This window comes from Rhinopithecus bieti, unplaced genomic scaffold (genome assembly GCF_001698545.2).
Source record: "Rhinopithecus bieti isolate Rb0 unplaced genomic scaffold, ASM169854v2 scaffold_15838, whole genome shotgun sequence".
NCBI lineage: Eukaryota > Metazoa > Chordata > Mammalia > Primates > Cercopithecidae > Rhinopithecus > Rhinopithecus bieti.
Genome location: NW_016808928.1, coordinates 2,801,586 through 2,814,266, shown reverse-complemented (window position 1 = coordinate 2,814,266; position 12,681 = coordinate 2,801,586). Strand labels below are relative to the sequence as shown.

General features: G+C 45.1%; 1 protein-coding gene across 3 annotated transcripts in view; it reads left to right on the top strand.

The window, feature by feature from the left end:
* Window positions 1-5,777, top strand: part of DLGAP2 (DLG associated protein 2) — a 70,449-nt gene extending 64,672 nt beyond the window's left edge. For all 3 annotated transcript variants that reach the window (XM_017887860.1, XM_017887859.1, XM_017887858.1), the window contains one exon: window positions 2,659-5,777. In XM_017887860.1, the coding sequence (XP_017743349.1) occupies window positions 2,659-2,877 (219 nt within the window). In that variant the 3' untranslated portion in view covers window positions 2,878-5,777. The remainder of the gene's footprint in view (window positions 1-2,658) is intronic.
* Window positions 5,778-12,681: the final 6,904 nt, after the last annotated feature.

Below are 12,681 nucleotides of genomic sequence, written 5' to 3'. Positions count from 1 at the left end.
AGTTTGATGAATTAATCTTCCTGTAGATCTATCAGCCTCAGCCCTTAAAATAGGCTGAAATTTCCCATTAAATCGAACCCTGGCATTTCACTTCTTCCATGATGCTGTCAGCAGAAGAACTAATAGATCGTCTGAGTCAGCAGCAGACATTGATTTCCTCACACGTCTTAGAGACGTCCTGAGGAACCATAATTGGATTTTTCTAGACAAATGTTATCAATGAAAATGATAAAGAAAATCAAGTCAGCCTCCATTGGGGGAAGTGGTGTTTGGTATCCAGCAAGGATGCACACCTGGGTCATTAGAACGAGAGCCAAGGCTGATCGTCCTCATCGTCAGCTCCTCCCAGCAGGTGCCCTGGCCGCTAGAGGAGTTCCAGGCCAGATGCCATCGATCCAGATTCCCTCTTATCCCAGATGACAGGGGAGTGGGGCGGGAGCACCCAGGGTCTGTGTAAGCCACGCATGGGACAGATGCACATGAGCCACATGTGGGACAGGTCCACATAAGCCACACGTGGGACTAGGCAGGTCCAAGTAAGCCATGGTTTGGATCTGAGATGAAGGAAATGATCAGTGATGTTCTTGAGTAAGAAGGCTGTTCAAATGGAACGTACTGAAGTTAGCCCAGGTGCATGCAATGGTTCCATCTAGTTTCCATTCTTTGGTCATTGAGAGCGAATGTGAGCCCATCTACCCAAGCTGCACATAGAGCATGATTCTCAAAACGGAAATGTCTTTGGGAGGCTGGGTGGATCACGAGGTAAAGAGATGGAGACCCTCCTAGCTCACATGGTGAAACCCCATCTCTACTAAAAATACAAAGTTAGCAGGGCACGGTGGCTCACGCCTGTAATCCCAGCACTTTGGGAGGCCGAGGCAGGTGGTCATGAGGTCAGGAGATGGAGATCATCCCAGCTAACACGGTAAAACCCCGTCTCTACTAAAAATACAAAAAAATTATCCGGGCGTGGTGGCGGAGCCTGTAGTCCCAGCTACTCAGGAGGTTGAAGCAGGAGAATGGCGGGAACCCCGGAGGCGGAGCTTGCAGTGAGCCAAGATCGCGCCACTCACTCCAGCCTGGGCGACAAAGCAAGACTCCATCTCAAAAAAAAAAAAAAAGGAAACGGTTTCCCGCTGAGGGCAGAGCACACCCGCCCAGAAAGCGAGCAGAGGCTCCATGCCTGAAGAGGCGGCCCCGCCCCTCCTGAACATGGCATCTTAAAATTCCCTGGGGTGGGCCCTGCACGGCGTCTGCTGGACACTCCTACAGTGCCACACCCGCAGGCCTAGAAGCTCCTTTGAACGGGGAACCCCACAGTAAATACTGATGTATGCGCCTCACGGGCTCACAGTTCAGGGGACAACAAAGGAGGAAAGAGACCCTCTTCTTTCCTCTTCTCTTGGCGTCCTCTGAACTATGAGGACAGTTATCATGTGCTGAAACCAGGAATTACTTGTTAAAGTAGCTGAAGATTTCAGTGAACCCATCGCCCCATTGTTTTAGATGGATGCCGAGAAGTCAGGTAAGAGTCATTGCTTCTGGCCTAGGTCGTGTAAAATAAGCCGAGGGAACAAAGTTCCAGACACCAAAGCAGCCTTCGTGCCACAGGCCTCCTCCGTATTCACACTACTGCCTGTCTTCCCCCGATCTCCAAGCACCTCTGGGCTCCCTGTGGAATGTTTCAGAGGCTGAAGAGAAAAAGACACGAGTGGAGTTTTCGTGCTTTTCTCCCCCAAAATTAGATATCGACTTAGGAAAGTGGTTCTGACGCCTTCTGCCATGCTCCTTTTCCTTGGAAGGAAACAGCTGGCTACAGAGTCCCTGTCATGGCTCCATCCAGAAGGGGAGATGGGGCAGGTCCCACTGTCTTTAGGAATGATGTGAATGGCACAGTTGTGGACACAGACCTTTTGCGGGGGCAAGTGCAAGCATTACCCTTTGCATTTGTTGCATAATTGTGAGATTTATCTTTCTAAAAAGGCATACACATATTTTAGCATGACTTATCTGAGAATCTGAGCTAAGGGTCAGGAATACTTATTGGCATCTTTTTACAAAGCAAGCCAGTGAATAGTGATTTTATAAATATCATCCCTGTCAGTGGGATTTGAGGCCAATAAGAGAATTCAGCCAGTGTTTCCCGACACACCCACCCATGTAAGATGGTTTTCATGAACACACTTGGAATCCCAGAGTCTACGGAAAACCCTGCAGTGTTTAATAGGGATGTCCAGCGATGGTGTCCAAAACCCTCACAATGCCGAGCTTGGCGACGCAGGTATTGGCCGATGCTCAGAGAAGATGACACAGGGCTTCGGGAAGTGCGGGAATTGGGCAACAATGTCAGAATAACTCAGTCACTCCAGAGACACAAGGTGCGAATCTGCAGAATGTATTTCCTGATTCGTGAACACTGCCTCCAACGCCTCTGCCCCCTTTAAATTCAGAGTGTGAGGAAGCTTCTAAAATTACATACTGTGCAGAAGGCAAGCCTGTGGCCTGGGAGTCAGGGACCAGGGGAAACATGGGAAGGGAATGAAGGATGCTGCCGTGGGGGTTGCGGTCGGGAAGGGTGTGGGCCAGACCCCAGGGCCACTGACCTGTTAAGGACCCACCTCCAACCACCTGCCAATGTTGACTTGTGATGCTTTTCAGGAAGAAAGAAAGGTCCCACCTCCAATACCAAAGAAGCCCCCCAAAGGGAAATTTCCCATCACAAGAGAAAAATCCCTGGACCTGCCCGACAGACAACGTCAGGAAGCCCGGAGACGACTCATGGCCGCCAAGCGAGCGGCGTCCTTCCGGCAGAATTCTGCCACTGAGCGCGCGGACAGCATCGAGATCTACATCCCCGAGGCCCAGACCCGGCTCTGAGGACGGAGGCCAGCCACCTTCCCCTTGGTTGTTTCTGCTTTTTCACAAAACGCTTGTACAGTTTGTTGCCTCCCTGGTGGTTTCTGTCTCATTTCTTCCACTGAACACGCCCTTGCTCTTATGCTCCTTGTACCGTGAACACAGTGGAATGCGGTCAGTGGCCTCAGAGTCCATGGAGCTCGTGGCGAGTACGACTTTTGTTGTTTTTTTTTTTTTTAAACTGGTGGCCTGGCTCACACTCGGCTCTGAGGGACAGGCGTGGTGAGACCTGACTTCTCCTCCGTGTTCTCAGAGGACGGCGAGAAATGCCTCTGGAGCTGGAACCCAGCTTACATTTTGTTATTTCTATTTTTATAAATTGTGTGATAATTAGAGATAAGAATAACAAATAACTATAAATGGGTGCATCTCACCACCCCCTAGAGGCATTAGACACCCAAGTGGAAGGTGCTACAACCTGAAGTGCAGGAAGAAAGGCCCATTCCCCTCGCAGACCCTAGCTTTTGCTCCCTGAGCGCAGGCACCCCATCCACCCGCTCCGCTCTCCTACTCCTGTTTGTCACAGATAGAAAACATTAGGCTCCTTGTGTCCAGCTTACTGTGATGGAAAGTGATCTCTCCAACCACCAAACTCCCCACCATACAGTTCTCCAGAATCCCAGGGGATGACAAATCTGAACCCACTAAAATACCCAACATAGCATCTACACATTCAGAAGATAAGCTGAGTGTTCCCACGAGGAAGTTACGCACAGAGAGAGGAGAGTCTTATGGAGGGCTGAGAGCATAAAGGGGAAACAATGTCCTTCCTTCTATGAAATAGTTATTGTATTTTTTATTTCTTTGTAACTTAAAATACGACACCCAGTATTTTCTTTAAGTTTCACCATTTATGCTACATGTGATTTTTTTAATGTATGTATATATATTCTCAAATTGCTCTATCAGCTGACTTTCCAGGGTATCCTTAAAAAAAAAAAAAAACACAAAAAAACACAAAAGTTTGCTTGTTTAAAATGACAATTGTGATGTTGTAAAAAGTTTAAGAAATATGAATGTGAGTGGTAAGTATATCTCAGTTTAAATGGTAAAGAAGAAATGTAGTTTACATTTGTATTTTTCCAGAATTCTTTTGTCCTATGCAGTATTGCTAACGTCAAGAATATATTCCTTGCCTGTGTTAGACCTGAAGGGAAAAAGAGGTCACATATTGTGATTTCCAGCTGTAGAATTCAAAAAAAAAAATTAGTGTTCATGACTCTGTGGTTGGTGCCAGAGGAAAATAGGAACGAACTCTAATAGGCTCTCCGTGTATATCATTAAATTCAACTGCCACGACCATTGTTCCAACACGACTTGTTTCACAGTTCAGACCAGTCTTCAAAGGAAAAGCCTATCAGATTTTTCCATTGGGTTCCAGTTTCAGAGTCCTCATTATTACTCAAAGTAAAAGCAGGACTGCGATTCAAGATGTTTCCACCCCGGTACCTGGTCTTCCTTCCCGGCTTAAGGAATACCATGTACTTAGCCACAGGCAGAACCGCTTTTGAGGACGACCCCGTAGCACTTTGTTTCTTCACCTTGATTTGCACTTTACAGCGTCCCTGGCCCCTCTGCAGCCCGTGGCTGGCAGGGCGTTCGAGGCGCAGCTGTCTGGCAGAATGACCTCCAGTGCTGCGGTGTCTCCCTGCCTCATTCCCCACATCCCACAGAGCATGGGACCATTGGGAGCAGAGCTGATACTAAAGCATGTTTAGCTTCGAAGTTTTACTTTTTTAAAGCTGAGTAGTTAAGAATTCCCTGTAACAACAAAACCCTGTAAATTGAGCCTCGTATCTGGTATATATTTTACCAAACAGCCTTAAAATATATTTGGAAGCAAAATCAGTACGAATGTATCTCCTTGAAAATGCAAAAAAAAAAAAATCCCTGAAATATTCTTCTATAAATGAATCCTATTTCCCCAGGGTGTTCAAAGCATTTTTCTACCTAAATACCTAAATTTTGAGTAGTGTACAGTAATGACGCTTCTTCCTATATCCACTCTATTATGTTAAAACAAACGTATTTGCAAGTATTGGCATTTTAGACTTTAAAAATGCTGTATGATTTCAGATGAACTCTGCTGTTTAGAAATAACCACAGAAAAGCAAAGTCAGTGTGCACTCCGAGTGAAAGGAAATGTAATGTGGATACAGGCCCGCCACCTCCTCACGTTGGTCTATCTACTGGCAGCTGATATGTTTAACTCATTTCCTTGAGCTTATACAAACACGTATAAAAACAAACTGTTAAAGTAGACAATAATTATTCGTCTCAGATCCCAGATTCTATGATCCCTGCTTAAAATGTTCACTGGATGTAGGTTGATTTCTTATGTTGTGTAGACTCATTGTTATTTTTCAATCCCCAAAAGTCTTGGCCTAAACCATCCCTAGGTGAGCAGATCAACCTACCACTACATTGCCCAGGGGTTGGTGACTCGATGTGGTGAATGTGGACATGCCCTGCTCGGTCCACCATGTTCCAAAGAAGATGATTTAATGGTAGAACAGATACCTGCTGCTAGACCTGATGGAATGTTACCTGTCCGTGTTACATAATCAAGTGCAATATACTCAGTTCTCATGCAGGTGACATTCTACCATGAAACGCAGAAGATAAGCCATGTTTATGTATTGTACATGTCAAGAAAAATAAAACTGTTTATGATACTTGTGTTAGTTACTCGAGCTAGCTTATTTCAGCCACTTCTAGCAGATACATACCATGGGGCTCACGTGTGACCATTTCGTCATATTTAAAATATAATTTTAAGAAAAGAGTAAACATCCATTGGAGAACACGGCTGAAAATTATTGTGCTGTTCTAGGAACATCATCTGAGAGAGTGTGATGTTCGCTCTAACCCCACAGCCACATCCTCTAATGATACAACCAATGACGGGTGAAACCCAGACACTTTCCATATAGCCGACAGGTTGATCCTGCTCTGTTGAAGGCTGTAGTTAATAAAACACAAGTATGATAAACAGGACCTCGCATTTAGCCCAGGAAAGGAGAATGCTGCTTGTTACCCAGAGTGCTTTTCTTGTGATGCATCTCATGCATCTTCACGTGTTACTGTGTTTGAAGTAAAACTAGCTGTTATCAATGACAATTTTTACCATATTTTTCTCAGTAAATTTATATCACCATCTTAGAATGGTATATAAAAAATTGAACTGTTTATGATACCAAAAAAATTAGTTTTGTTTAAAAGGAAATGTTTTCAACTCCAAATCAATTCTAAAACTTCAGGCACGTAATGGAAAGGTAAATGGTCAGATAAAATATGAATTACATGTAAGGTTATCTGGTTTTGTTAAAAAAAAAAAAAAAAAAAAAGGCTACAAAATCAGTGACCTGCTAAGTAGAGGGAATTTCTCCCTGCTGCTGCTTATGACAGTGGTCAGGTTTATGATTAGAAGACACAGTGGCAGAGCACACACGTGCATAGGTTCTGATTACTTCTCTCGGAGCGTATGTCCTTGTCTTCCCTGTCTTGATTCTTGCCTTTTCAATGCCATATTAAGCAGCCACTGTTTCCACCCCTTTCATTAGAAGGCCCTGCATCTGTAAATTCGCTCACCTCTGCTTTTGTGAGATCCTTGTAAGCATCGCTACCCCAGTCCAGGATGGAATTTCACAGGAAAGTGAAGGGATACTGCAGGCCTGTGTTTGGAGCGCCTGTGGTGACCATGGAATGAGCTCTATTAGGGACCGCTCTCCGGTTTGGGCCAAACCTTTTGGGGGCGAGTAGGGAGTCGGGGAGGTGGGTCCGAGTCTTCCTCAGGAGGGCCTTTTCTATTGGCAGGACCTCCATCAAGTCAAGCCATCCTGTGGTCCTGAGCACTAAGGGGCCAGGGGACCTCCTGGGAGACGCAACTCATGTTTCAGCTGCGTTTTTCATCAGTCAGCCTTGCTTGGAATTCTGGCAGGTTCCCTGAGGTGTTTCAGTAGACAGGAGGCCCGTGTGCCGTGGCCAAGTCAGCCTGGGTACCCCAGTCACCAGCAGGGCCATCCTTGATGACAGAGCCCCCCACGAACCTGGGAGAGGCAGCAGGAAATGTGTAAGAGTGTGTGCAGGGGTACGGACGTAAAAGCGTTGCCCAAAACAGCACTGGTTCGGGGAGGGCCCCTGGATACTTCCTTTGGCCCACACTGAAAACTGGAATCACCCCACCTTTGAGCACAGAAACAAAGCTCCTCCAACACGGGCCGAAATAACTTAACTCCCCATGGTTCTCGTGTGCTCACTTCCCAGCCCTCTTCTTCTCAAGCCTGAACTTCATTTTTTTCCTAACTGCAAATTTAACAGGCTAGTTTAAAACAGCAGTTTTCGGACGACAGCCCCTAGGAATGTGCGAGGATTCTCTTGTTTTGATCTGCATGTCTGTTTACACTTCTTTGTAGGCATGGGTTGAAGACAAGTTTCCAAAACTTGAAAATAAAAGAGAAAACCATGAGCTTAAGAGATGAAAAAGATGACCCCTTTCTGAGTAGGATCCGTAACTCTGTGGACTGGGGCAACGCAATGTGCCTCATTCAGCACCGTGTTAGCCATCACACACACCACGGGGGGGTCAGATCAGAGCCACGGCTTCCCTTGCGGGAGCCCCATCTTGTTGCTGTTAGTCGGGAGTTGCCATACATTGTTGGCCATAAACAAAGTGCTAAAGGAAAGGGCTTGTTCTATGCATTCGGCTGAATGTCCCCCAGCGCAGAGTAGCAGCAGAATGTTCTGGAAATAAAGGAGATATTGCTAGGAATCTCTAGGCCGTTAGTCAGGCAACCTGGCTTTTATTCATCCTCAGCCAGCAACTCATCTCAGTTTTTTCCTCTGGAAAGGGGATTATAGTTCCTGTCCCCGTCTCCCTTGAGGACACATTGTGAGGATTAATGATATATTGGCTCTAAAGTCCTTTGAGCTCCTGGGAACAGGTGGTGAAAGTGTGAGTTATTGCTAAGGATTAGTCCCTGGCCACTTCTGGAATGCTGCCCTCCCAGCTCTGCAGGGGACGCTGCCAAAATCCAGGCTGGTTGTAAACATCTCAGATAATCAGGGACCACCAGGGGCAAAGGCCATGAGACTGTCTTTGGAAAGGTTTGGAAATGGAGAAATAACTACAAAGGCCATTCTCCTTAGCTTCTGGCTTTCATTTCAACTGTTTCTAGATGCTTCCAAGAACAAGAACCCAGCACCAAACAGGATTAGGCCATGTTTTCACCATTACTTAAGCTCAGTTGCCTCTTAGATGAAATGAGGAGATACACTAAACATTAAAGTGATAAAGAAAAAAAAATTTTGGAAGCAGAAAATTGCATGGGTGGGGAAACAGCAGGAACAAAATCAGACACACTGACCTAAACCACAGAAGGGTTTGAGAAGCCCACCCCTCTAATTAATTCCTCTATTTCACACTTCAGAGAAGGCAGAGGTGGTCCGTGGGAAAGCTCTGGGAAATTACCATCTTTCATCCTTGCCACATTGAAAATGTCCACAATTTTATGAATTGCTGTCCTAACTCTGGCTTTTTTATCCAGTGTTAAAATAAATTATTTCAAGTTTCAATGTAAACACTTAACAGATGACTTTGGAGAGGAAATGTTCGTTACCTACTATCAAACTACTTTTTAACAGATTTTGTACATACACACACCAAGGTGACAGAGATTTACCTCCCTACTTTCTTAGATTTTATGTAACTCTTTTCATTGGTGCTTATTCAGAACCTGAAAGCCTTGGGCATCCAAGCTTTCACCTACTCAATGGAGGAGAGGTGATAATGAATGAAAAGATTGACACCAGGTTTCTTGGACAAATTTAAGTTCAAATTTATCTCTTTCAAGTAGACCATGGTCTCCCTAGAGAGCGTGTTGGTTTGTGTCTGCCAGTACAATGCTCCCAGCTTGATCGTGGTACCTTATGGAAGCCACTCGCCCATTCTCTGATTTGCCCCCAAAACACTACCATGTCCCAGCCCCACTCATTTGAATAATACAATCATATCACTTTCAAAGGGCTCAGCATGAATGTCCCCCTCACTCCATTTTCTAACTGGTTTGCTGAACTCAACAAAGCTTCCCCTTACAAGCAGTGAGACCTAGGCTCCTTCTGAATGCTTCCTTCTGAACAGTAAGCCACTTCACTCTCGGACAGGACAGGTCATCCCTGCAGAGACACCTTCCATACTTCCCCGACCTTCCATACTACAGACCAAAATACCCAGGTGTGGCCTAAGGACTACATTAAATGCCTCCTATAGAAATTCAAGGAATGTTAGAACCAGGAAACTAGCTGTTTAGTTAAAGTTTTAAAGAAGTATATAAATATATATATATATATATATAAATATGAAATCATATCGAGTGTGAGGATGAACAGAGTGCCAAATATTCAGCATCTGTACAAAGTCATTCACTAGAATTAAACTATTTTATGTAATTCTCTTTCTCATGCTTTTATGGTTCTTTTGATAAATTCTATTTAGTAGCATGCAGGATACCTAATCTGAATGTGCAATATGCTATTCATCACCACGACAATTTCTTATTTCTTCTTAATAACTTATCAGAATGTTGGTCATTCCTTTAAGGCATTTAAGGATTGCTTTATTTGTGTTCTTTTTTCCCATGACTTTTTTTCACTCATCTGACTGTAAGAAAATGCGCANTCCATACTTCCCCGACCTTCCATACTACAGACCAAAATACCCAGGTGTGGCCTAAGGACTACATTAAATGCCTCCTATAGAAATTCAAGGAATGTTAGAACCAGGAAACTAGCTGTTTAGTTAAAGTTTTAAAGAAGTATATAAATATATATATATATATATATAAATATGAAATCATATCGAGTGTGAGGATGAACAGAGTGCCAAATATTCAGCATCTGTACAAAGTCATTCACTAGAATTAAACTATTTTATGTAATTCTCTTTCTCATGCTTTTATGGTTCTTTTGATAAATTCTATTTAGTAGCATGCAGGATACCTAATCTGAATGTGCAATATGCTATTCATCACCACGACAATTTCTTATTTCTTCTTAATAACTTATCAGAATGTTGGTCATTCCTTTAAGGCATTTAAGGATTGCTTTATTTGTGTTCTTTTTTCCCATGACTTTTTTTCACTCATCTGACTGTAAGAAAATGCGCACTGTTTCCGCCATAACCCCCTGTGATGATGCCTCCATTTGACTTCTGTATCGCTGTTCACCTCCTGTAAATAGTTCTGCAATTAAATTTTTTGAGAAAAGTAATGTTTACTTTTTTATTGGAGTGAATTCTCGTGTTATTTTAATCTCAGAAAAATTATATAGACCAAAGAGTTTTATCCGAAAAGAAATTACACTCTTCCTCCATTATATATTTCATTGTTGAAATATCCTCAATTTCTCTATATTTTAAGAAGTAATGGACATTTATTAAGGCTACAGATTTAATATGTATGCAAAAATGGTATAGATTAAATGAGTTTTTAATTAATAAATCCTACAGTATTTAGTTAACGGTTGTTTTACGCTCTTTTGAGTTGCATTGAAAAGAGACGCACATTAGCTCCCTGGACCTCACGGATCCAGGCTCCAGTGAGATGGTGGGATGTGGACGTGGTGACAAAACTCCAGGAGGACAAGTGGGTTCCACTGAGCCTGCAGCTGCCAGGAAGCAGTGCGAGCCAGTCCATCCAGGGAGGTGGACCAGTCCAGGGAGGGGACCAGTCCGGGGAGGGGACCACTCCAGGAGGTAGACCGGTGCGGGAGGTAGACCGGTTAGAGAAGGTGGACCAGCCTGGGGAGGTGGACCAGTCGGGGAAGTGGACCGGGCCAGGGAGGTGGACCGGGCCAGGGAGGTGGACCAATCTGGGGAAGGGACCGGGCCGGGGAGAGGGACCGGGCCGGGGAGAGGGACCGGGCCGGGGAGAGGGACCGGGCCGGGGAGAGGGACCGGGCCAGGGAGGGGAACCAGTCCAGGGAGGGGGACCAGTCCGGGGAAGGGGACCAGTCTGGGGAAGGGGACCACACGTTACCACTCTGAGCAATTGCTCCCTGCCTTCCACCTCCTGGATCAGTTGCACTTTTTCTCTTGCCTGTGACCAGCTAGTCTCACTCCCATCAGTGAGAAATCCTGCTGCCTCACGTCTCTGCGCCTTCTTTCTATGCACTCCTTGCCTGGATACTCTGAGTATTGCTCTCCCGTCTCCCCAAGGGCACAGTGCAGCTCCTGAGGATGACCTTCCCCCAGTGCACATCAGGACTGTGTTTCATGCATTGGTTTTCCTGTCTTTCCTTTACTGTATTTCTTTTCATGATACACTTATAACCAGCAAATGCAAAGCTTTATATATTTTTCTTTTTTAATGCCATAGCCCTTCAATAAATATTTTAATTTACTTGGCCTTTCATTTGAAACTTGATACCTTCATCCTCATGTGGTCAAACATTTTCCCAGAAGTCAGTAAAAGTACAAATAAATATGGAATTCATTTTAAATTATAACAAGATAATTTATAGAACCTTTTAATTAAAAACCAAGGGACCAGTGCATGAGAATTTCTGGTTTCTCATAAAGCATTCTATCCTCACAACAAGAAAAAGTGGAGCAAGCTGAAAATCAGCAAGTCTTTGTAGATTCTTATCAGAATGAATGTCACAGGCAAACAGCTCCTCCAGAATGACGGAGGCTGACACAGAGACTCACAACCCACTGAGCAGATGCCCAGGTACAGACGCCTCCGTGAGGACCCGTGCTGGGCTGGGGAAGCCTGACCTGCGGCTGACAAACCAGAAGCTCAACACGGACAAACCTGAGGACTGAAAACTCTAGGGGCCCAGTCTTAGGACGCCCCTCACACTCTGTGAGCTTTAACCCCTTCAACCCCAGGAAACCCCCTAGGTTCTCAGGGTGTAGATCAGAGAAAAATGCCCTTGTGTTTCCAGCAGGTGGGGAGAAAGTAGCCATTCTGAAATATGCCCAGAGCACCTGTTCACCTGAAAAAAGGCCCTCCAGTGAAAGAATCCTACCAAAGCCTAACAAACAGACTTGGGGTTTGCCAGAGTCTGACATATCTAGGGGAAGCCCCCTCTAGCCATCCTAAGGCAGGGGTGGAGAGGAGGGACTGAGAAGGATTTACAAAGATCAGACCTCAGGGCACAGACTCACTGAAAGACTGAGACCCAATCATAGGATAAGAGAAAGCTTCCCCTCCCCTCACACCTTACCATTCCATCCATAGCACTTCTGTATTTAAAAAAGGGGGAGGCTGGGTATGGTGGCTCGCACCTGTGATCCCAGCACTTTGGGAGGCCAAGGTGAGAGGATCACTTGAGCACAGGATTTTTTTAAAAAAGAGACCCAACAGCATGCTGTGAACTAGAGAAGCGCTTTAAATACGAAGACACGGATTAAAAGTGGCGCCGTGGAACAGGGCACACCGTGCTGACACCCATCCAAAGAAAGCTGCAGGTACTGCACCAACACCAGACAGGGCACCCTGCAGACAAGGAGTCTCCTCCAGGACACAGAAGGACATGACATGATAAAGAGGCCAGTTCTCCACAAAGGCGTGACAGTGTTCAACGTGCCTGTGCCCAAAAACAGTGTCAAGTGACACAAAAACAGCAGAACTACAAAGAAAGAAATCCACTGTGATGGTCAGAGAGCTCAGCACCTGTCTACCAGTAACCGACAGATCCAGCCGGCAGAAAATCAGGAAGGACATAGCTGACCTCAACAGCACCACTGGTTACCTAGCTATAATG